At 45.6% G+C, this 21,373-nt stretch overlaps 2 protein-coding genes across 2 annotated transcripts; both read right to left on the bottom strand.

Annotated features, from left to right (window-relative positions):
• Positions 1 to 928: 928 nt before the first annotated feature.
• Positions 929 to 6,356, bottom strand: CHCHD2 (coiled-coil-helix-coiled-coil-helix domain containing 2). The gene is made up of 4 exons (XM_043963113.1): positions 6,198 to 6,356; positions 2,668 to 2,911; positions 1,812 to 1,971; positions 929 to 1,261 (listed from the first exon to the last, which is right to left on the bottom strand). Exons 1-4 carry the CDS (start codon positions 6,245 to 6,247, stop codon positions 1,251 to 1,253), a joined length of 465 nt encoding a protein of 154 aa, XP_043819048.1. The 5' UTR covers positions 6,248 to 6,356; the 3' UTR covers positions 929 to 1,250.
• A 12,217-nt stretch (positions 6,357 to 18,573) lies between these two features.
• On the bottom strand, positions 18,574 to 20,822 carry NUPR2 (nuclear protein 2, transcriptional regulator). Its single transcript, XM_044004631.1, has 2 exons — positions 20,377 to 20,822; positions 18,574 to 19,451 (listed from the first exon to the last, which is right to left on the bottom strand). Exon 1 carries the CDS (start codon positions 20,812 to 20,814, stop codon positions 20,413 to 20,415), a length of 402 nt encoding a protein of 133 aa, XP_043860566.1. The 5' UTR covers positions 20,815 to 20,822; the 3' UTR covers positions 18,574 to 19,451; positions 20,377 to 20,412.
• Between the last annotated feature and the right edge of the window lie 551 nt (positions 20,823 to 21,373).

Raw genomic sequence — 21,373 nt, 5'->3', positions numbered from 1 at the left:
GCTGAGTATCCGACACTGGCCGGTGGCCCACATTCTAAGAAGCGCCACTTCCTTGAGCTGTCTCAACCTTGACACTCCCAGCCAATGGTGCCCGGCCCCAGGGAATCTGCTATTTGCTCCACTCTCTTCTGACCCCACTCTACCCTGACCTTTCCACCCCTGCAATCATCCTGTATCACTTCTTTTGTAGCTGAACTCCGGGAAAAGGCCATTTACAATCGGCCTCCACTTCCTCTCACTCTTAACCCCTTACAAGCCACTAAGGTGATTCTCCTAAAGCGCAGGTCTGACCGTCACTCCCCTGCTCAGTAAACTATTAGTCTACCAGAGAAATACTAAATGCTCATTTGGCAGTCAAAACCCTTTGTAACCTAGACCCCTCCTATCTTTCCAATGTTTTATTACTCTCCAATCCCTCCTTACTACATTTGGGACTGATGTAGGATGAGCATTGACCCTCCCCCCACCTTACTGCGAGATAAAAGCAGGTGGGACCCATGCAATCCTGGCACCTTTTAAACATCACAGCTGTCCCCTTAAGGTTTCCGTGGAAAACTACACGTGCCTCTGGATTTCATCACCAACAGGCCATGAGGAACATGCACACACACCAGAGAACTGGACCTTCACCAACTCTGAAGGGCAGTTCTGACAACACAATCAATTTTCTCCTTGACCTCTTGGGTTGCGCAAAACAAGGCTCACAGAAGCACTTATGTGAATGGCAGGAGCTGGGAAGGTCAAGCCATGGCTTCATCTGGAAACCAGCAAGGCTGTGCTGTAGCAATGCAAGCAATGGACCCCCCCCCCCCAAAAGATCCATGGGCTTTAAAAAAGCCATTCCCCTTTCCACCTTAGCTGTGCTTTATCACCCCCTCCCCCAACCAAGGATAGCCAAGTTCCCATTCCCACACTCACAGACCTCACATCCAGGAGGAAATAGCTTTATTTGAATGACTATCCATAACTTAAGATGCTTTTTGCTGCTAAGAGTTTACATCACAATCATTCATTTTGAGGAGACCACACAAGCATTTGTCTTGTCCCAACATTTTATATCATCTCCTTATTTCCACAGTTCGAATGCCATCCGTCCCTCCCCTTGAAGCCTGTTCTGTTAGTGACATAGACAAAGAAACAAAGTATGGGTGGTCTCAGCTTTCTTTATCATTTCCCTATCAATTATGGATTAATAAATTCGATTGGTCTTCAGAGGTGATTTTTCCATTTCTTTCTTTTGAAGGTCTCAATTAGGCTAATCCTGCAAAAGAAAAAGAGGAGTATTAACATTTACTGAAAGCATCTACATCAAGGCTTAGCGACTGTAATCCTTCAGAGCCTAAAGTACAGGCCTTTGTACCAGATCTGGGCCAGCCAGAAGACTTAAGTTCCAATTCTGCCTTCATGTCACATCACAGGCGTGTCATTTGTTTCCTCAGTTAAAACAATAGCAGCCACGTCTCCTAAGGTGCTAGGGATGAGGGATGCTATAGAAGCAGCAGCCATGCAGGCTCTACTCAAAGACCCCCAACCACCACAGGGAACCCATCACTGCCTTCTATAGCCCATTCTACTGACAGCTCAAACTGCAGCAAAGTTCTCCTTGTGCAGAGCAGGAATCTCCCTCCCACGAAAGGAAGTTTCTGCTAGCATTTCTTAGAGATGTCACCATCTGTACAAAGAATGCGTAGGCCCTGGAGCAGCAATTCTCAGAACTAGGAGCAGCATGGAGCCACCTTCACAAGACAAGAAATAGATGCTTCTCCCCCACAGCTTTGAGATGGGTACCGCCACGATGCATCCGCACTTACCGTTTGCAAACCTGCACTGCTTCAACACCTCGCTAAAGCCCTCACACAGCTTGAGGTCACCCTGGTTCTGGGCACACTCTAAGAACTGCTTCATCTCGTAGTGGCAGGGGCCAAACTGCTGCTGCTGCTGCTGGTACCCTGGCTGGGCTCCCTGAGGCTCCTGAGAAGATGGCATGTTAAGATACTGAAGAAAGGCATCTTGAGCAATTGTTTTTTTAAGAACAAACACATCTTTTTATTTTTTGTTTTTGTGGGCAATGAAGGTTAAGTGACTTGCCTAGGGTCACACAGCTAGTAAGTGTCAAGTGTCTGAGGCCGGATTTGAACTCAGGTCTTCCTGAATCCAAGGCCAGTGCTCTATCCACTGTGCCACTTAGCTGCCCCCCCCTTTTTATTTTTAAAAATTAAACTGGAAGATAATCATTACACTGGATCTTTTAAAAAGCACTTATAGAGGGGCAGCTAGGTGGCACAGTGGATAGAGCATTGGCCTTGGATTCAGGAAGACCTGAGTTCAAATCCGGCCTCAGACACTTGACACTTACTAGCTGTGTGAACCTGGGCAAGTCACTTAACCCTCAATGCCCTGCACACACACCCCCCCCCCCCCCCCGCCTCAAAAAGCACTTGGACATCTCACACAAAGCACAGAAAAAGAAACAGAAAAACATGTGACTAAGGGAGAGACTGACAGACAAGAAGACTGAAATGCAGTCCCCTCCACAACATCTGGTATGGCTTAAATCCATCCAGAGTGCCCATTGCCAAATGCCCCTTACTGAATAAGACAGTGGCAGCTTTTGGGGAGGATAAGGCATCCACGCAGTATATACTAAAACATCCTGGGTTTATTTACCTGGTAGGTGATGTCAGGCCTTGCAGGCTCAGCATTGCTTCCACCACCAAAGCCTCCAGTAATGGCATGACCAATGGTGTGCCCAACAGCTGAGCCCACTGCCACTCCTGCTGCGGTGGTAGCCATTTGGGCCATTAACCCTGGCTGCCTGGGTGCAGCAGAGGGTGGTGCAACTGCAGAGGGTGGTGCTGCTGCTGGAGGGTGAACTGCTGGTGCTGGGGCAGCTCTCATTGGGGGTGCCCGACTGTAAAAGAGAAACAGAAGATTCTGCCTCAAACTAACAAAGATTAACAAACTGGAGGGAGAAAATGTTGCATATTTACTTTCTTTCTTTCTTTTTTTGGTGAGGCGATTGGGGTTAAGTGACTTGCCCAGGGTCACACAGCTAGTAAATTGTGAGGTGTCTGAGGCCGGATTTGAACTCAGGTCCTCCTGACTCCAGGGCTGGTGCTCTAACCACTGTGCCACCTAGCTGCCCTGCACACTTACTTTCAACAACCTGACTCTTTATTCAAAATATTGTTCATTCTTTTTATTATTACTATACAAAGTCCAAATGTCACTGGGTTATGCTGAAAACACTTTGCATATACTAAGTTAGGAAAAGAGGAAAATATAGGGGATGTAAAAATGAAAGATATCAACAAAAAACTGTTTAAAAGCAGAATCATATGGAAGTTACAGACATAGTCCCAAACCAGGAATTATATTCGCTTCTATACTAAACTGACAGAAGATCTCAAAAACCCTCCTGGCATAAAAGAAAAATGTTAGCATACATGGACCCAGAACTGGGTTCAATGGCTGTCACTGTGGGACCTCGGGCAAATCACTTCAATATCTGTGGGTTTTTTAAAATATCCCCTGCTGCATGTAGAATAAAGTAATTTGAAGTCTCAATGAAATGAAACATAGAAGCAATCTGAAAATCTTCAAGTGCCGAACAGATCCTGCCTTTATAATCAATAGTAATAAAAACAGGGATGGGACCGATAAACACCCAAGCCCAAGTAATCCTGGATGGGTAGATCAAGTCTCATGTGACTTGGGGGTGGGACCCATGCTAAACTCAAGCAGTGGATTACATTTAGGCTCAAAGGATTTAGTGCAGAAGGGACCTTTAATCTAGTACAATCCCTCATTTCACATAACAGGAAGCCAAGGATGTGCCCATAATGGGGTGAGAATGGTACCAGCAGAGCATAACTGTGTATGGCATAGTCTTTAGGCCCTCAACAAAATGGTGAGGATCTAAGCAAGATTTTTAAACTGAGATTCTTAACTTGGGGTCCATGAACTTAAATATTTTTTTGATAACATTTCATTAAGTATCTACTCTGAATTAATTAAACCCTGAGGATACAAAGAAAAAAACCAGTTCCTGTCTAAAGGAAGAGGACACCATGTACAAACAAATATATAAAAGCAAGATATAGAGAATAAATTGGAGATAATCACAAAAGGAAGTCAGAGTAGTAAAGGTAGGGTTTTCCACTGTTTGGAGTTGTGAACTGATCCAACCATTCTGGAAGGCAATTTGGAACTATGCTCAAAGAGCTATAAAACTGTACATACACCCTTTGATCCAGCAACACCACTGCTAGGTTTATATCCCAAAGACATCCCCCCAAAGTGGAAAGGACCTGTACAAAAATATTCAAAGCAGTTCTTCACAGCTGGCTTAGAACTTGAAATCAAAGGGGGGAGGGGGCTTGTCAATTGGGGATCGGCTAAACAAGCTGTGGTATATGATTATAATGGAATGGTATTGTGCTACATAAGAAATGACAAGCAGGATGATTTCAGATAAACCTGGAAAGATTTAGAAGGAACATGATGCGTAGTGAAGTGAACAGAACCAGAAGAATGTTGTACACAGTGACAGCAATATTGTTCAATGAAGAACTGTGAATGACTTAGCTAGTCTCAGCAATACAATGATCCAAGACAATCCTAAAAGACTAATGAAGCATACGATCCACCTCCAAAGAAAGAAATGATATTGTTTGAATACAGACTGAAGCATGTTATTTTCCACTTTCTTCCATTTTTTTCTTTTATTCGAGTTGTCTTATACAGAACTAACTAATACAGAAATGTTTTATATAATTGCACATGCATAACCTCTATCTGCTTACCACTTCAGGGAGAAGGTGGGGAGGGAGGGATAGAATTTGGAATTCAAAACTTTTCAATAAAAACTTTTATTTAAAAACAAAAAAAGGATTTTAGCTGAACTTTAAAAGAAGCCAGGAGATGGAGACGAAAGAGCATTCCAGGCACTTATGAAAACTAGTGTAACTACCTGGAGTTAAAAGTGTTGTGCAAGGAGGCCCCGAGTCACTGAATGGCATAATGCCTGGGAATGGAGAGGGTGACAGGTTATATGAAAGGCTTGAAAAGCCAAAAGAGATTTTATGTTTCATCATGGATATTACAGGGAGCCACTGGAGCTTACTGAGCGCGTGAGACACAACCACCTTCCTAGGTGGTCCACAGAGCTGACAGCTCTTAAAACAGTAAGTAAGTAAGAGTTATAATACTTATTTTGTTGTTGAAGGGGTTTAGGGAATTAAAAAACGTTCGGAACCACACTTCAGGAAAGAGTTGCAGAAATAGGGTAGTGGGGTGGGCTGAGGAAGTGATGAGTGAACTCTGGCTTTAACATTAGAAACCTCATTACAATTTTACTTTGAAATAAAACTTGCCGTCCTCTCTGTCCTTTGTTTAGCGGCTTAAAACAAAACTTCCAGGGGCAGCTAGGTGGCGCAGTGGATAGAGAACCGGCCCTGAATTCAAGAGGACCTGACTTCAAATCCGGACCCATGACACTTTCTAGCGGTGTGACCCTGGGCAAGTCACTTAACCCTCACAGCCCCACCAAAAACAAACAAACAACAAACCAAACAAAACTTCCTAAAATGTGGGTCCAGTCGCGTACATGAACGTGGGGATCGCAAAAAAAAAAAAATCTAACCACAATAAAAGGTTATGTATACCTATTTTATATACCTATGTACCCAGGGTCGTGTAAAGATTTCCCGGCGAAAAAGGGTCTCGAGTGGAAAGTTTACGAAGCTTTGGCGTAACTAACGGTAGTTGAGGCCCGGACCCTGAAGGCGCAGGGAGGTAAACTTGGGCACGGAGCGGGCGTGGGGTGTACCTAACACCGCTTAGCGCCCGGCTCTTCGGCCCCCTGGGTGTTCAGGCATGGGGCAGAGTGGCCGTTGTCTGGCTCCAAGCTCCATCCTCTCTGGAGCGGGGCCTGCCCCGCAGGAGGCGACCCGCTCAGCCCCGGACTAGGAGAACGCTTGGAAGGGCCCCCCACGGCGGGAACCACGTGGGCCGTGGGGGGGGCAACGCGCATGCGACAAAGAGGAGTGGGGGGGGGGAGGATTGATGGGGGGCCCTCGCATTAGCCGCCCCTCCCCCCCAGCGGCCTTCCCGGCTGCGTCACGGCGCTTCGAGCTGCCGCTGTTCGCCTTTTTCTCGCCGGAGTCACCCCGCTCTCGCCTCGCCTCGCCTCTTACCTGGCCGGGGGGGCCACCCGGGAGGTCCGGCTCCTGCTTCCGCGCGGCATAGTCGTCTCCTAAAGACAGAGGTCCTGGGGAGAAATGAGAGGAGAGAGAAGGCGACCGCTCCTTGAATGGCTACCAACACCCTCGACCAATTAGCGGCCGCCCACCTGCACACTCGCGGCCAATCAGCGGCCGTCTGCCTCCGCGAGCTTCCTCTAGCCAATCAGTGCCTTCCTCGCAAGGCCTTTCCGGCTCGCCCCCCTCTGACCGCATCGGTGAAGGTCACTAGGCGGAGTCACGTGTCGCGCCCGTTGGACGTCACTCATCGGGCCCCTCCCCTCCGTTTTTTAAGACGGAAGCACACGTGGTTGCCTAGCAACCGCCACTCGGTTTGAGACTAGAAACGGATCTACATCTTCTTTCCAGGGGGCGGGGAAATGTGGGATTGGCCAACTAGGCGCAGTCAGGGCCAGAATTACCTCCGAGAACTTTCCAAGTTGTCACTGGGCTCAAGGACGCAGCTGACAGAGCTACTGGGGCAGCCCTCCTAGTATTCCCTGCGCCAAGCACGTACATAGTAGGTGCATAATAAGTTCTTGTGGACTTGACCGGAGTCCGGGACGAAGAGCTCCGAGGCGGCCTTCAAGGCGTGCCTCCACATTTCCATATCCCTATCCCTGTGCTCCCAACTGCCCCGACCCTGCCGTGGGTCCAGCGCCGGGGCCGCCTGCTTGTAGAGCCAGCCAGCCAACAAGCATTTATTAGGCACCTGCTTTTTTGTCCGAGCCCAAGCGTTATGGCTCGGTGCTGTCCTGCTCTCAAGGGGCCCACAGTTTAAAGGGAAGCACCTATATAGAGACAAGATGCAAAGAGACAGTAATTATAGAGAGAAGGAAGGCACTGGCATGCGGCAGGGGGAGCGGGGCAGGAAGGCTTCTCAGATGGTGAGATTTGGACTGAGCCTGCAGGTGCAGGTGAGGAGAGGCAGCATTTCAGGCATGGGGACAGCCCGAAGAGGGGTTTGATGCCGGGTTAGATAGGTTTAGTAAAGTTTATTAGGACGGTGATTTGGGCCGTGGTGGGAAGGGTAGATTAGTGAGGGGAAAGATTGGGGGCAGAAAGATGAAATCGGGAGGTTATGTGCCTAGACAAGCGCCCTGAACTTGGGGAGAATGGGGGGGGGCGGTGGGAAAGACGTGGAGGCAGAATCTACTACGGGCTTTGGTAATTGATGAGAAAATGGTCATCAACAAGGTGTCTGCGCCGGGTGCTGTGCTACGTGCTGGGGATGCGCACGTTACACAGATTTAACCCCGCCGCCCGGGAGGGTCCTTTCTGTCCGAGGAGAAAACACTCGTGTACGCCAAAATAGAACTACAAGGTGGTTTGGGGGGAGGGGCATCGGCAGCACTTGGGAGCCGTGGGGGAGTCTGGGTAGAAGATGCGCTGGAATATCTTGGAGAGAGGGATTCTGTGAAGCCGAGGTGAGGAGGAACAAACAGCCGGAGCCAGAGCACCGCTGGGGAGCTAGACGAAGAGGAGTGATGCAGAACGAGGCCGCTAGGTGGCGCAAGCAGCTCGTATGCTGGACTTGAGAGTCGGGAAGACCTCAATTCAAATGCCAACTCAAGCCCAGTGACTCCGGGCGAGTCAATTAACGCATCTGCCTCAGCTTCCTCATTTGTAAAATGGGGGTCATTATGGCGCCTGCCTCATGGGGTTGTTGTGAGAATCAGATGAGCTAATGTATGTGAAGCCTATGAATACTGTTATAATCATAAGGAGGCTGGAAAGATAGATTGGAACCAGGTGGGAGTGATTTTAGAAGGCAAAATTAGGCATTTCTATTTTATCGACAGTAGGGAGCCACTGGGGCTAATGAGTAGGGGAGTGACGTGGTCAGATCTGCACAACTGTGTACAGATGATAGATTGGAATGGGGAGAGAATGGAGGCCAGGAGACCATTTCAGTAGTGAGGAGAGAAGCAATGGGGGCTTGAACCAGGGCTCAGCATATATAAATACAAAAATACTTATAGCAGCTCTTTTCATGGTCGCAAAAACTGGAAATGAAGGAGGCTCCCAGTCATTAGGGATTGTGATAGATGAATATAATGGAATATTACTGTGCTGTAAGAAATGGACAGATTCAGAGGAAACTGGGAAGCTCGCTATGAATGGATGTGATGACCAGAACTAGAATAACTTACATGACATGCTAAAAAACACTTTTGAAAGTCTTTAGAATTCTGCCTATGATGATACAATGGGAGTCTGGAGGACTAAGCATTAACCATTCACCTACCTCCTGCCCAAGAAGTTGTGTCCTTAAAATCCAGAACAAGACAAGCACTTTTGGACATGGCCAGCATGGGGGGTTGCTCTGCTAGTCTCTGTGAGTAGTGTTGTTGGGTTTGTTTTTTTTTTTTGCCGGGTAATGGGGTTAAGTGACTTGCCCAGGGTCACACAGCTAGTAAGTGTCAAGTGTCTGAGGCCAGATTTGAACTCAGGTACTCCTGAATCCAGGGCTGGTGCTTTATCCATTGTGCCACATAGCTGCTCCCATGTGTTGTTTTTTTTTCTTTTTCTTTTTTGCAGGGCAATGAGGGTTAAGTGACTTGCCCAGGGTCACAGAGCTAGTAAGTGTCAAGTGTCTGAAACAGGATTTGAACTCAGGTCCTCCTGAAATCAGGGCTGGTGCTTTATCCACTGTGCCACCTAGCTGCCCCCCATACAGTACTTTAAAGATTTCCCTACAATGAACCTATAAGGTTGATTGTTGCAACAACAGTAATAGATGACTTTTATAGTACCTTAAGCTTGACAAAGAATTTTCTTCACAATAGCCCAGCAAAATAAGTACCATACATTTTGCCACCACCATCAATCAAGCACCATTCATCAATTCTCATCATTGCCGGTCAATCTTCCTTCTTTCAGTCCTCAGCACCAACCCAGCCTCATCTTTTTCCAATCATCGTGTAATAAAATTCTCACTGTGATGTCTAAAATCTGAGTGGTCGCCTTAAATTAGAAGAGGTACAGCGCCAATCTTTGGGCATTAAGTATTTATTAAAGTATATCCCAATATAAAAGTAAAGAGAAACATGTGGCTAAAGTATGAGATCTGCCTGCTCCCAGCAGGGGGTGTCATTCCAATTATCCCACTTTAGAGGGTCCCAGATGTTTCAGCTTAAGGAAGGGCAGGTTTTTCTCTTGCCTGGCCTGTGCTCTGGTCTGAAGATAACCTCAGGTCAACTTGCTAATTAACCAGACAGCAAAACTTTGTGTGCTGTGGTTGTTAGCTCTGAGGAGCCTGCGCCCCTCCCCTACCTGGGCCTCTCCCCTACCTGGGCCTCCTGCCTGACCATAAGCTTAGTTCCAGAAGACGCTGGCACTGCAGCTGATTCGGAGGCTTGGGGGTAAGTTTCTCTAGCAGAGCTTGCCTGGGGCTGGATCTGTGTCATCGCGATGTCAGGGTTGGACTCTACTCCCAGTCCAGTACAGGGGCTCCCTCCTGTCAAGCTTCTAAGCTGTCCTTGGCGGGAAAATAGTCTCAGCCTGTCTGTGGCCTTGTCTGACAGCTGTTTCTGGAGTAATTGTTTCAGTGGCTCTGAGCACTTAATGCCTTTCTTCCTCCATCTCGGCTCCACCCTCTCTGAGAGTTTCTTGTGAGGGTTTTGTTCTTTATTATTGTTTTGTTTGTTTGTTTGTTTTTTTGGGTTTTTTTTGTAGGCAATGGGGGTAAAGTGACTTGCCCAGGGTCACACAGCTAGTAAGTGCCAAGTGTCTGAGGCTGGATTTGAACTCAGGTACTCCTGAATCCAGGGCCGGTGCTTTAACCACTGCACCAACTAGCTGCCCCGTTCTTTATTATTGTTGAAAATAGAGGGGAGGGGGCAGCTAGTGGCACAGTGGATAGAGCACCGGCTCTGGAGTCAGGAGTACCTGAGTTCAAATCCAGCCTCAGACACTTAACACTTACTAGCTGTGTGACCCTGGGCAAGTCACTTAACCCCAGTTGCCTCACTAAAAAAAAAATAAGAAAGAAAGAAAAGAAAAGAAAATAGAGGGGGAGGACAGTAGGTTAGACTCAAGAGATTTTGTGGAGGTAAAAATGGCAAGATTTGGCAATTGATTGAAAATGAGGAATTTGGGAGAATGAGAAGTTGAAGGTAACACCAAGGTTATGGACATGGGAGATTGGAAGGACAGTAGTACCTTTGAAGAAAACACTGTCCTGGAGTCAGGAGGACCTGCATTTCAAATCCAACCTCAGACAATTACTAGCTGTGTGACCCTGGGCAAGTCACTTAACCCCACTGCCTAAAGAAAAAAGAAGTTTACAAGTTGGTTGGGTTTGGGGAGAAGGATAATTCCATTTTGAACATGTTGAATTTGAGAGTTTTTCAGGGCATCCAATTTGAACCAGACAGGCAATTGGTGATTCAGGACTAAAGCTTTGGTAGCAGGAACTCTCTTTTCTTTTTAGGGCAATGAGGGTGAAGTGACTTGCCCAGGGTCACACAGCTAGTAAGTGTCAAGTGTCTGAGGGCATATTTGAACTCAGGTCCTCCTGAATCCAGGGCCAGCACTTTATCCACTGCGCCACCTCACTGCCCCTGTAAAGACAATTTTTAACATTCATGACATGGAGCTTAGGACAGGACAGACATATCAAGGAGTCAAGGGACTATTAAAGTTTAAATTGGCTGGCTAGGTATCAAGACTGAGTCACCTAAGAGGAAAGGGGAGATAACATTCTATAGCAGGAAAGTTAGGCCTGGTGGCCACTACCTGAGGTGGAGACAGAGATAACCCCTGAGGTTGGGGCTATCATTCCAAGAAAAGAACATCCCCCAACTCTCAGGAATCTTTTCCCACCCTACCCCCAAAAGGAACTTTTCCTTTTCAGGTGGTCACCTCACCTATCCTCTATAAAAGCTTTTGCATTCCATCTTTTCTGGGAGGAAGATGATTCTAAGCCATTTCCTCCCCTTGAGGCTAAATCTTTGCCTTCCAGGGCCAAATAAAAGACCGTTTTAACCCTAATTGGATTGTGTTCCAGAGTGTAATTCTTTACAGAGGAATACCTAAAGACCACCATTTCACCATGACAATTCCTTCGTGTTTTCTTGAGTTCCAAATTCTCTCTCTCCCTCCCTCCCTGATATTGCAGTCTGATGTAGGTTGTACATATGCAATCCTGTAAAACATTTCCATATTAGTCATTTTATGCGAGAAGACTTGGAACAAAAATAGTGAAAAATAGTATGCTTAATTTTTTTTCTAACTATATTTAATATAATTGTAGCACAAGTGGACGTGGCCCCATGGATGGAATGCAGTGGGAGACCTTGGCCTTTTAAGCTAAGGCCTTTCACGAGTCTGTTTGTTTGAGGCAGCACCCCCATTCAGTGATTAAGTCTAGGTTAGAAAGAAGGCAAAAAAGGGCCTCTTTTACCTGATTTAAAAAAAAAAAAAAGATAAAAGGGGACGAAGATCATCAGGGTTTCTGGCCAAAAGAAATACAGTTGCTATTTAGGCCCACCCTGGGCCACGTAGAACCCAAACAATGGCAAAATGAGACCTGGGCCAGAGTTCTTTAGCTTTAAGAAGTGGTCCTTAGCTGTGCATACCCTTTGACCCAGTAATACAACTGCTAAGTCTGTATCCCAAAGAGATCATAAAAAAGGGAAAAGGACCCACATGTACAAAAATATTTAGAGCAGCACTCTTTGTGGTAGCAAAGAATTGGAAACTGAGGGAATACCCATCAATTGGGGAATGGCTGATCAAGTTGTGGTATATGAATTCAATGGAATACTATTGTGCTATAAGAAATGATGAGCAGGAGGAGTTCAGAGAAACCTGGAAAGACTTAAGTGGACTGATGCTGAGTGAAGTGAGCAGAACCAGGATAATGTTGTACACAGTAACAGCAACATTGTGTGATGATCAACTGTGATAGACTTAGCTCTTCTCAGCAATACAATGATCCAAGACAGTGCCAAAGAACTCATGATGGAAAATGTTCTCCATATCCAGAAAAAAGAACTGTGGATTCTGAATGCAGATTGAATCATACTGTTTCTATATTTGTTTTTGTTTTTTCTTTTTTGAGGTTTTCCCCTTTTGTTCTGATTCTTCTTTCACAACATGGCTAATGCAGAAATATGTTTAATGTGATTGTACATATATAACCTATATCAGATTGCTTTCTGTCCTGGGGAGGGGGGAGGAAAGGGAGGGAGGGAGAAAAATTTGAAACTAAAAATCTTATGAAAACAAATGTTGAAAACTATCTTTACATGTAACTAGAAAAGAACAAAATACTTTCATGATTTAAAAAAATAACAAAGATGATTGAACATGAAACTAAAAAAAAAAATAAAGAAGTGGTCCTTAGAAGACATCCCAAGAAATGTTGTGAGATTTCTGCAGACAAATTTGTATTGTCCCACTAGAGACCCAACTGACCAGCTTTCTTTTCTTTTCTTTCTCTATTTCTCTTTCTGTCTCTCCCTCCGTCCTTCCCTCCCTCTCTCTTTCTTTCCTTCCCCTTCTCTCCCCTCTACCTGTGGGCATTCTGCCCAAAGGAATACAAATTGTTGGTTCAGGGTGGGCCTAGATAGCAACTGTATCTCTTTTGGTCAAAAACCCTGAGGGTCTTTCCCTCTCTTTGCCTTTTACCATCTCCAGTTGTCCTGATGTATATCTTGCCAGTGGACCCAGATGGCTCTAGAGGAGAGAGAGGCTGGTGACTTTCCATAGCCCTGCCTCACTTAAATCCAATTCATTGCAAGTCATGATATCACCTCCCCAATGTCACGGTCCTCTTCCAGAAAAAAGGAAAAACAACAGTAGTACCATCAGAAAATATAGGGTAGTTGAAAAGAGGGGTGGTGCTTGGGAGAGGCCTAGCTAAGTCTGGACACATTGAGTGGAAGTGCCAACAAGGGCATACTGTGCTTACAGTATATTCATCAGGTATTTAGAAATGTGGACTAGAAAGTGTGGAAGTGGGAGATAAGACTCAGAGAGTCCTTGCATAAAGGAGATAATGTAAGGCAGGGGAGAAAAAAGTCACGTTTGTGACTATTGATGTCTCAATGTATATTTTTCTAAGTTTCAGTAAGTCAAATATACTTTTTTTTAAGGGTCCTATACCCAGTGTGGCTAGGAAACCAAAACAATAAATGAGTAAGCACAGACTGTGTTCAAACCACTGGGGAAGAGAAAGTTTATATAAGAAAGGAACTTACAATCTAACAGAGGGATGACAACCAAAAACACTATATTATTTTATTTTTATTTTTTTTGCAGGGCAATGAGGGTTAAGTGACTTGCCCAGGATCACACAGCTAGTGTCAAGTGTCTGAGGCTGGATTTGAACTCAGGTCCTCCTGAATTCAGAGCCAGTGCTTTATCCGCTGATGCGTAGCTGCATCCCCGCAGTATTCTTTTATAAGCACATCATACTGTCTCCCAAGGGTCTAAGGGCAAGGGTTCATACAATCTGGACTAAGAGGCCTTCTGGAGGAGGGAAATCATAGCCACGTGGCATAGTTAGATAATATGTGAATATGTGCCCAAAGAGTGATATAGAAAACAAGTGAAATCGTAAAAAGCAGCTTGGGCTCTAATCGATGAGCTCTTCACAGAACTATAGAATCTTAGAGGTGGAAGAGTCTTCTGGGGGCCATTCATTCCAACGCATAGAAGAGCCCCCTCAACAACTTCCCCAAGAAAGGGTCATGCAGCCTTCACTCAAAGATCTCTAGTACTTAACAGGAACTCACTATATCCCAGGAACTTGTTTTACAAAATCACTGTATTTCAATAGGATTGGTTTTCTTTGTAATCCTATGCATTGTGTTTTATGCATTTAATAACATTAAAAGGTTAGGCATCACCAGGTTGCAAAGGGCCCATGATGCAAACAGCATTAAGAACCACTGTTCTTTGTCTAGCTTATTGGTCTTTCTTTGTACTTTTCTTTCTTTTTTTTTTTTGCAGGGCAATGAGGGTTAAGTGACTTGCCCAGGGTCACACAGCTAGTTAAGTGTCAAGTGTCAGAGACCGGATTTGAACTCAGGTCCTCCTGAATCCAGGGCTGGTGCTTGCACCACCTAGCTGCCCCTACTTTCATTTTAAAAAATCGTTTTGAACTTAAATACAAAAAGACAAAAGAAAGAATATTTCCATGTACACAACATAACATAGGGAGGATTCAATATAAAACAATGAATTTCCATTTCAGACAGTATACTTAAAAAAAAAACAACACCTATGGGACAAATACTACACATTGTTTTCAAAGCCATTTTGCTTTTTTGTGCTTCCTCTGAAGCTTTCTTTTATTCTTGGTGGTGCACTTATTTTTTTCTCTCTCCCTCCCCATCCCTTCCTAGAGAAGACTACAATTAAACACAAATATATCATATCTATCCATTTACCCACACATCCATCTATCTTTCTGTCTAGTACCATATATACTTCTGTTTATCAGTTCTTCCTCTGGAGGTGGAAAGCATTTTTCACAGGTCCTTTGTAGTTGATTTGAGTATTTCTTTCTTTTTTTTTTTTAAGTGAGGCAGTTGGGGTTAAGTGACTTGCCCAGGGTCACACAACTAGTTAAGTATTAAGTGTCTGAGGCCGGATTTGAACTCAGGTACTCCAGGGCTGGTGCTCTATCTGCTGCGCCATCTAGCTGCCCCGATTTGAGTATTTCTGATAGTCAAGTTGAATTAATTATTCTTAGGATAATATTTGTTACTTTGTATAACATTCTCTCAGTCCTGCTCATTTCACTTTTCATTATTTCATGGAAGTCTTTCCATGTTTTTCAAAAATCAATCAACTCATCATTTCTTATAGCACAATAATGTTCCATCACAATTATACACCACAATTTCTTTTAGTTTTTCCCCACTGGAGGGCACCTATCATTTTAGCTACTAATAGATGTGAGATGGTAGCTCAAAGTTGTTTTAATATCTCTAATCAATAATGATTTAAAGCATTTTTTTCCATAGGACTACATATAGTTTTGCTGTTTTCATTGAAAAAATGCGTGTCTATTGTTTAGCCATTTATCAATCGGGGAATGACTTATATTCTTATAAATGTGATAAAGTTCTTTATATATTTGAGAAATGAGACCTTTATCTAAGAGACTGTCTATAAAATACCCCTCCCCCAATTTTCTGCTTTCCTTCTAATCTTTTTTTTGGGGGGGGTGAGGCAGTTGGGGTTAAGTGACTGGCCCAGGGTCACACAGTTAGTGTTAAGTGTCTGAGGCTGGATTTGAACTCAGGTCCTCCTGAATCCAGGGCCAGTGCTCTATCTACTGCGCCACCTAGCTGCCCCCTTCTAATCTTGACTACACTGGTTTAATTGGTACAAAACTCTTTTAATGTGATCAGAATTATTCATTTTACAACTCACAATGATCTCTACCCCTTGTTTATTCATGGATTGTTCTATCTATAAGTCAGATAGGTGATATGTTCCATGTTTTTCTAATTTTCTTGCAATATCTTCCTTTTTATTTAGGTCATGTATCCATTTTGGCCATGTAAATAGTTTAAGATATTGGGCTTGCTCAATCTTATTTGACTTTTCAATAGATCTCATTGTCAGAATGGTTTAGGCTTGAGGCAAGAAACATCTTCCTCACAGCAACTTCATTTCTCTTTGTATCCATACCAGCACCTAGCACAGTGCCTGGCATACAGCAGGTGTCTAATAGTTTGTTGGTTTGAAAAACAAAAACAATAAAAAATCTATAAACCCTTTCCCACTGGCCAGTCCTTCCCATACTGGAACCTGATTCTCATCCTACCCTAAGTCTCTAGTTTAGAATAAACATGCCTGGTTCCTTCAGCTGGTAGGGGTGTGGTACACTCCCCACCACAATCAACGAATGAGCGTTTATTAATGGTTTTCTATTTGCCGGACCCTGTGCTATGCCCTGGGGATAAGCTAGAAAAGGGATAGGGGCTTGACCAGTGAATCCATATGTTTAGGAAACTCTGGGATGAGGCAACTCCTTCCAGCAAGGCGGGTCACACAGCCAGCATGAATCAAGTGGGCACTTGAAACACATCTTCCCGGGCTCTGGCCAACTCTCCAAGCACACAGCCTCCAGCCCCTGGGGAGATGGACAAAAATGATGGTCTCATGTCCTTCGGGAGCTCACACTCTACTGAGAACAGGTGGGGGACCTGTGAAAACGTATGAGATAATACATAAAGTATACAAAATTAATCCAAGGTAGCTTGAGGATGGCACTATTAGCTAGGGGTATTAAGAAAGGTTTCATGTAGAGTTAGAAGTCTCCGAGGAACCAAGGTGGCAAAGCACTTTAAGGACAGGTCAGATTTGGATGGGTGAAAAGGAGGCAGGGACGTTGGACAGAGGAAGCATTCAGGATTTAGTGAGAAGATCCATGGATGGATGGAAAGCACTTGTGTTGGAGAGTGGGCAAGGCTGGGCAGAGGACACAGAGTGTCTGCCAAATCAGGGAAAACCAGTACAGTTTTTTATGCAAGGAAGCTTCACGATGGAAAAGGCATTTCAGAAAATTGCTATTTTGTTGTTGCTTAGTCATGCCCGACTCTTCGTGACCCCATTGGGAGTTTTCTTGGCAGAGGTACCAGGGTGGTCTGATATTTCCTTCTTCAGCTCATTTGACAGATGTGGAAACAGAGGCAAGCATGATTAAATTATTTGCCCACGGTCACACAGCTGCTAAGTGTCTGAGGCTGGATTTGAACTGAAGATGAGTCCTCCTGACTCCAGACCCGGCACTATCCACTGTGCCACCTAGCTCCTGAGAAAACTGGCACAGCAATGGTGTCTACAGGACAGATTGATCAGGGAAAAGATAAGACTGGAGGTGGGTGAGCAGTCAGAACCCTGCCAGAAGACTTAACTTGCCTTTTGGGTTCCTAGGGAGCAAAAGCCACATCAGTGCCGCCTTGAGCCCTAGTTTCCTTTAAAGCAGAGGAAAGGTGCCATCTCCCACAAAGCCTTATGGATTCCCACGACCCCTTATTCACATTCTCTCCCTCTCAAAGTTATTATTCTATACATGCTGTCAATCGACTAACAGTGTTTAATAAATGTATGTTGTTGAATTCAAGTTGGAGGTGGTGAGATTGTAAGGACCGGCCTAGGGCAGTGTTTGTAGGAACATGTTACTACTGATAGGATTCTTCAAAAGGAAAAGTCAACTTAATGACTGGCTAGGTTTAAGACCTGATACTAGGTATAGGGTATGAAAGTGAGGAATGAAGCTATGGAGATGTTGTTTGTTCCTATCAGCAAGCATTTCTTTTCTCTCCCTTTAAGCCATTCCCAAACCTCTTCTAACAAATAAGCAGTCGGGGCGGCTAGGTGGCGCAGTGGATAGAGCACCGGCCCTGGAGTCAGGAGTACCTGAGTTCAAATCCAACCTCAGAGGCTTAACACTTACTAGCTGTGTGACCCTGGGCAAGTCACTTAACCCCAATTGCCTCACTAAAAAAAAACAACAAATAAGCAGTCAAGACAAAACAGATCCCCCAACATCTGTTGTAGGCTCCATCTGGATCCACCTTAAGCCAATCATCTGTGTGTAAGGAAGTGGGGAAATGCTGCATAGATCAAAGGAGAGGCTGACCATAAGGAGATAGAAAAGCTTTCACCACACTTAATTAGTTTAACTTCATAAAGAATTGTTATGGGGGCAGCTAGGTGGTGCAGTGGATAGAGCACCGGCCCTGGATTCAGGAGGACCTGAGTTCAAATCTGGCCTCAGACACTTAACATTTACTAGCTGTGTGACCCTGGGCAAGTCACTTAACCCCAATTGCCTCACCAAAAAAAAAAAAAAAGAATTGTTATAATTTCTCTTTTATTCCTGGAAATATTAGAAGCTTCAGATACAAGAACATTCAATACTGCCCAACAGCAGGGAACTGTTTTAAGCATGAAGCTTAAAACAACTAAATGCTTCTGAGAATCCTGTTCTCAGTCACATAAAATAAAACAAAAAACTCAAACCGTATCTTGGTCTCTGGAAGAATAACAATTAAAATATCTAATTTTTTAGAAAGTATTTTTATTTCACCACAAAATATTAGCCTTGGAATGAAGTATTTTCCATAGTAATTTTAAGTGTCTATTTTTTTTAAGTGTTAAAAAAAATCTTTAGAGGTCTTTGTTGTTGTGTCCAATTCTTTATGAACCCATTTGGGGGTTCTTGGCAAAGATACTAGAGTGGTTTGCTATTTCCTTCTCCAGTTCAACTGACAGATGAGGGAACTGAGGCAAAGAGGGTTAATTAAGTGACTTAGCCAGGGTTACACAGCTAGTATCTGAGGCTGGATTTGAACTGAGGTCTTCCTGACTCTAGGCCCAGCCCTTTCCCTATCCACTGTGCCACCTAACTGCCCTAGGTCTTTAGAGATGATGTATCCTACTCTCTCATTTTACAGATGAAGAAATTAAGGGTCCCATATTAAAAGCAGACTGGCCCAAGGTCAGACTGGGTATTAACTAGCAGAGTCAGGCTTCAAATCTAGGCTCCAGACTCCAAGTTCAGGCCTCTGCACAGGTGCTAAGTATACCTCCTGATTATTTTTAGCACATTTGCAAAAATCAGTCTTGGTGGATTTTTAACTTACCTAACATAAGCCTGCCATTGTGATGAGTGAGTGCTGGAAAAAGCACATGTACAGGCACTATATATTCTAGCTTCTTAAACTGTGGGTCTCAACTCCATATGGGGTCTAAGTGTGGGTGTTGTGAAAAAATCTGGCAACAGTAAAAGGTTATACATACTTGTTTTATCTATGTACCTGGGGTCGCAGGTGAAAAGGGGGCGCGAGTGGAAAAAGTTTAAGCAGCCCTGCTATATAATACAACAGATTAAATCTTTATTATTCTGGTATCTAAACTACAAAGCAGCATTTGCCACAATCCCATCAATGTCTTATAAGCATCTATTTTAAAACCACTTTTGTGTTCGGAATAACATTAACTGACCAAAAGAGAAGAGTTGAAGTCATTCTTGCTGCTCTCCTTTAATGAGGAATCCTAAAGAGAAGACACACCCAAAGGGACTGTACACAGATCTTACTGAAGGAACAGCTCAAAGGGAAAAGGCACTGACTGAGGTGTCAAGGAGAAAGCTTTGGTGACCAACATGGACTCTCCCTTATGGTAACAGTTACAGATGGAGTCAGAGAAAAGACTTTAACATGTCCTCTGTGCAGCCTGCAAAAAATTAAACACAAAAAGATAATGGATCTTTTCCCGGAGAGGGTCACCATGGGGGCAACACTCGGTTTTGGGAGGATCGTCTATGTCTATGTAGCTTCAAAGGACTTTAAGTTCCTGGGATTTTTTAAAGTGGCATCTCCCAAGGTTTTATAATGGAAGCCAGTTCTAAAAGCCAACACATCTCACTGGTCCGTTTACAATTCATCAGCATTTACGAAGCACCTACTATGTGCCAGGCACAATGCTAAGGCCAAGCAGTCCCTGTGCTGGAGGAGCTCAGTCTAAAGAGGGAAATTTTCCTTTAGAAGGGAAGCTCTTTGGGAGTAGGAACTGTCCTCTCCTCGAATTTGTGTCCCCGGTTCAGCCCTGCGCCAGGGGCACAGGAGGCGGTTAATAAATGTTTGCCGACCGCTTAATAAAAGCTTTATCTTTTATCTTTAGTGTGAAGAGCAGGCTGTCAGTTGAACTGTGAATGGACAAAACGTTAGTACTTTTCTGGGTGTTAAATGACTAAACCTTGGGAAAACTCCACTTAAAAAGCCCTGGCCTCGGGAGTAGACTTTCTGGAAGGGGTGGGGCGGGGCTCCTGGGCCCAGGGGAGAGGACACAGAGGACAGGCAGCTTATGGGCAGTTGATGGGCTCTTGGGTTTGGAATTTAAAAGTCCTGAGTTCAAATGTCGCCTTGCACGCTGCCTGGCTGTGTGACCTCGGGTCAATCCCTGAACTCTTGGCCTCAGTTTCCCCATGTGAAAAACGGAGTTCCCTCGGCTAGCCCCGGGCTCATGGGGTCGCCTCCGCAAAGCGCCACAAAGGCGCGGTCTCGGGGGACGAGGGGAGGGGGGCTAGCTCCGGAAACGGGTCTGGGTCCCCGGGAAGTCCTAAACCCAGCCGGCGCCGGGCGCGCACGCGCACACGCACCGTGGCCGTCGGACCAGGGCCGCGGGAGCCGCCCCCTCAGCAGAGTCGGGTGCGAGGCCGGGGCTGCAGCTGGCGCTGGCGCCGCTTCCGCTGGCTGTTGTAGAGCTTCTGGGCAATCTTCCGCTCATGGCCCGCGGGCACTGGCCGGTTGGTGCGGAGCTCCCGCTCCCGCCGGGTGCGTCCCTTGCTCCAGCCGGGCCCGCGGATCGGATACTCCCGCAGGTTGTAGTAGTCGTACCAGTCGTAGTGCTCCTCCTCGAAGCTCGCCAGCGGCAGCTCTGCCTGCGACTTCTGCCGGGTCAGGGGCTGGAACCGAGGCGGCGGCGGGGACGGCGGCAGGGGCGATGTCGGTTGCCGCTCCGCTTCGCTCTCCATCCCGGGGGCGCACTCGGGCGCCTCGGCGCTCCCCTCGAGAGTAAGAAGCCCGCCATGTGACATGAGCCCGGGACCACCATTGGCTTAGCCGAGGGGCGGGACCTGCGCTTCCCGCTCCTCAACTTACGTCACAAGAGCGCGCAACCAATCGCCGTCCGACCTACGTCACCCGCCTTACTCTGACCTCCTCCCGCCTAGCCACAAGCAAGGAAACCCTCCCTAGTAGATTGAGCTGCCGGCTTAGCTCCCTCCTTCCTTGTAGAATTTTGAAGAGGGAGGGTCCTCCCGCTCATCATGCCTTCTCTTCTCGTTTATACTCTCGCGGGACTTCTTACAACCTAAAGAACCCTTCCGAACTACCGATCCCAGCATGCTTAGCTAGGGGGCTAAAGGACTTTGTCTTTAAACGCGGTATATAGAAGCTGCTTACTAAGTTCTCCGGAGTCCGTCCGTCCGTCCGTCCGTCTCTCTGCCTACTTTGACAGTGAAGTCATCCACCTGTCTGCCTAATAATAATGAGGATGACATGCTCTATGATATAAATAGAAGGTACTCTACGTAGCCAGCCTTTCTGGAAAGTCGTGAGGCTTGCAAAGCGCTTTGCGTTTCTCTGTGTGCACCC

Source organism: Dromiciops gliroides, chromosome 4 (genome assembly GCF_019393635.1).
Source record: "Dromiciops gliroides isolate mDroGli1 chromosome 4, mDroGli1.pri, whole genome shotgun sequence".
Lineage (NCBI taxonomy): Eukaryota > Metazoa > Chordata > Mammalia > Microbiotheria > Microbiotheriidae > Dromiciops > Dromiciops gliroides.
The sequence above is the reverse complement of the archived record's forward strand: the minus strand, read 5'-3'. Positions and strand labels throughout refer to the sequence as shown.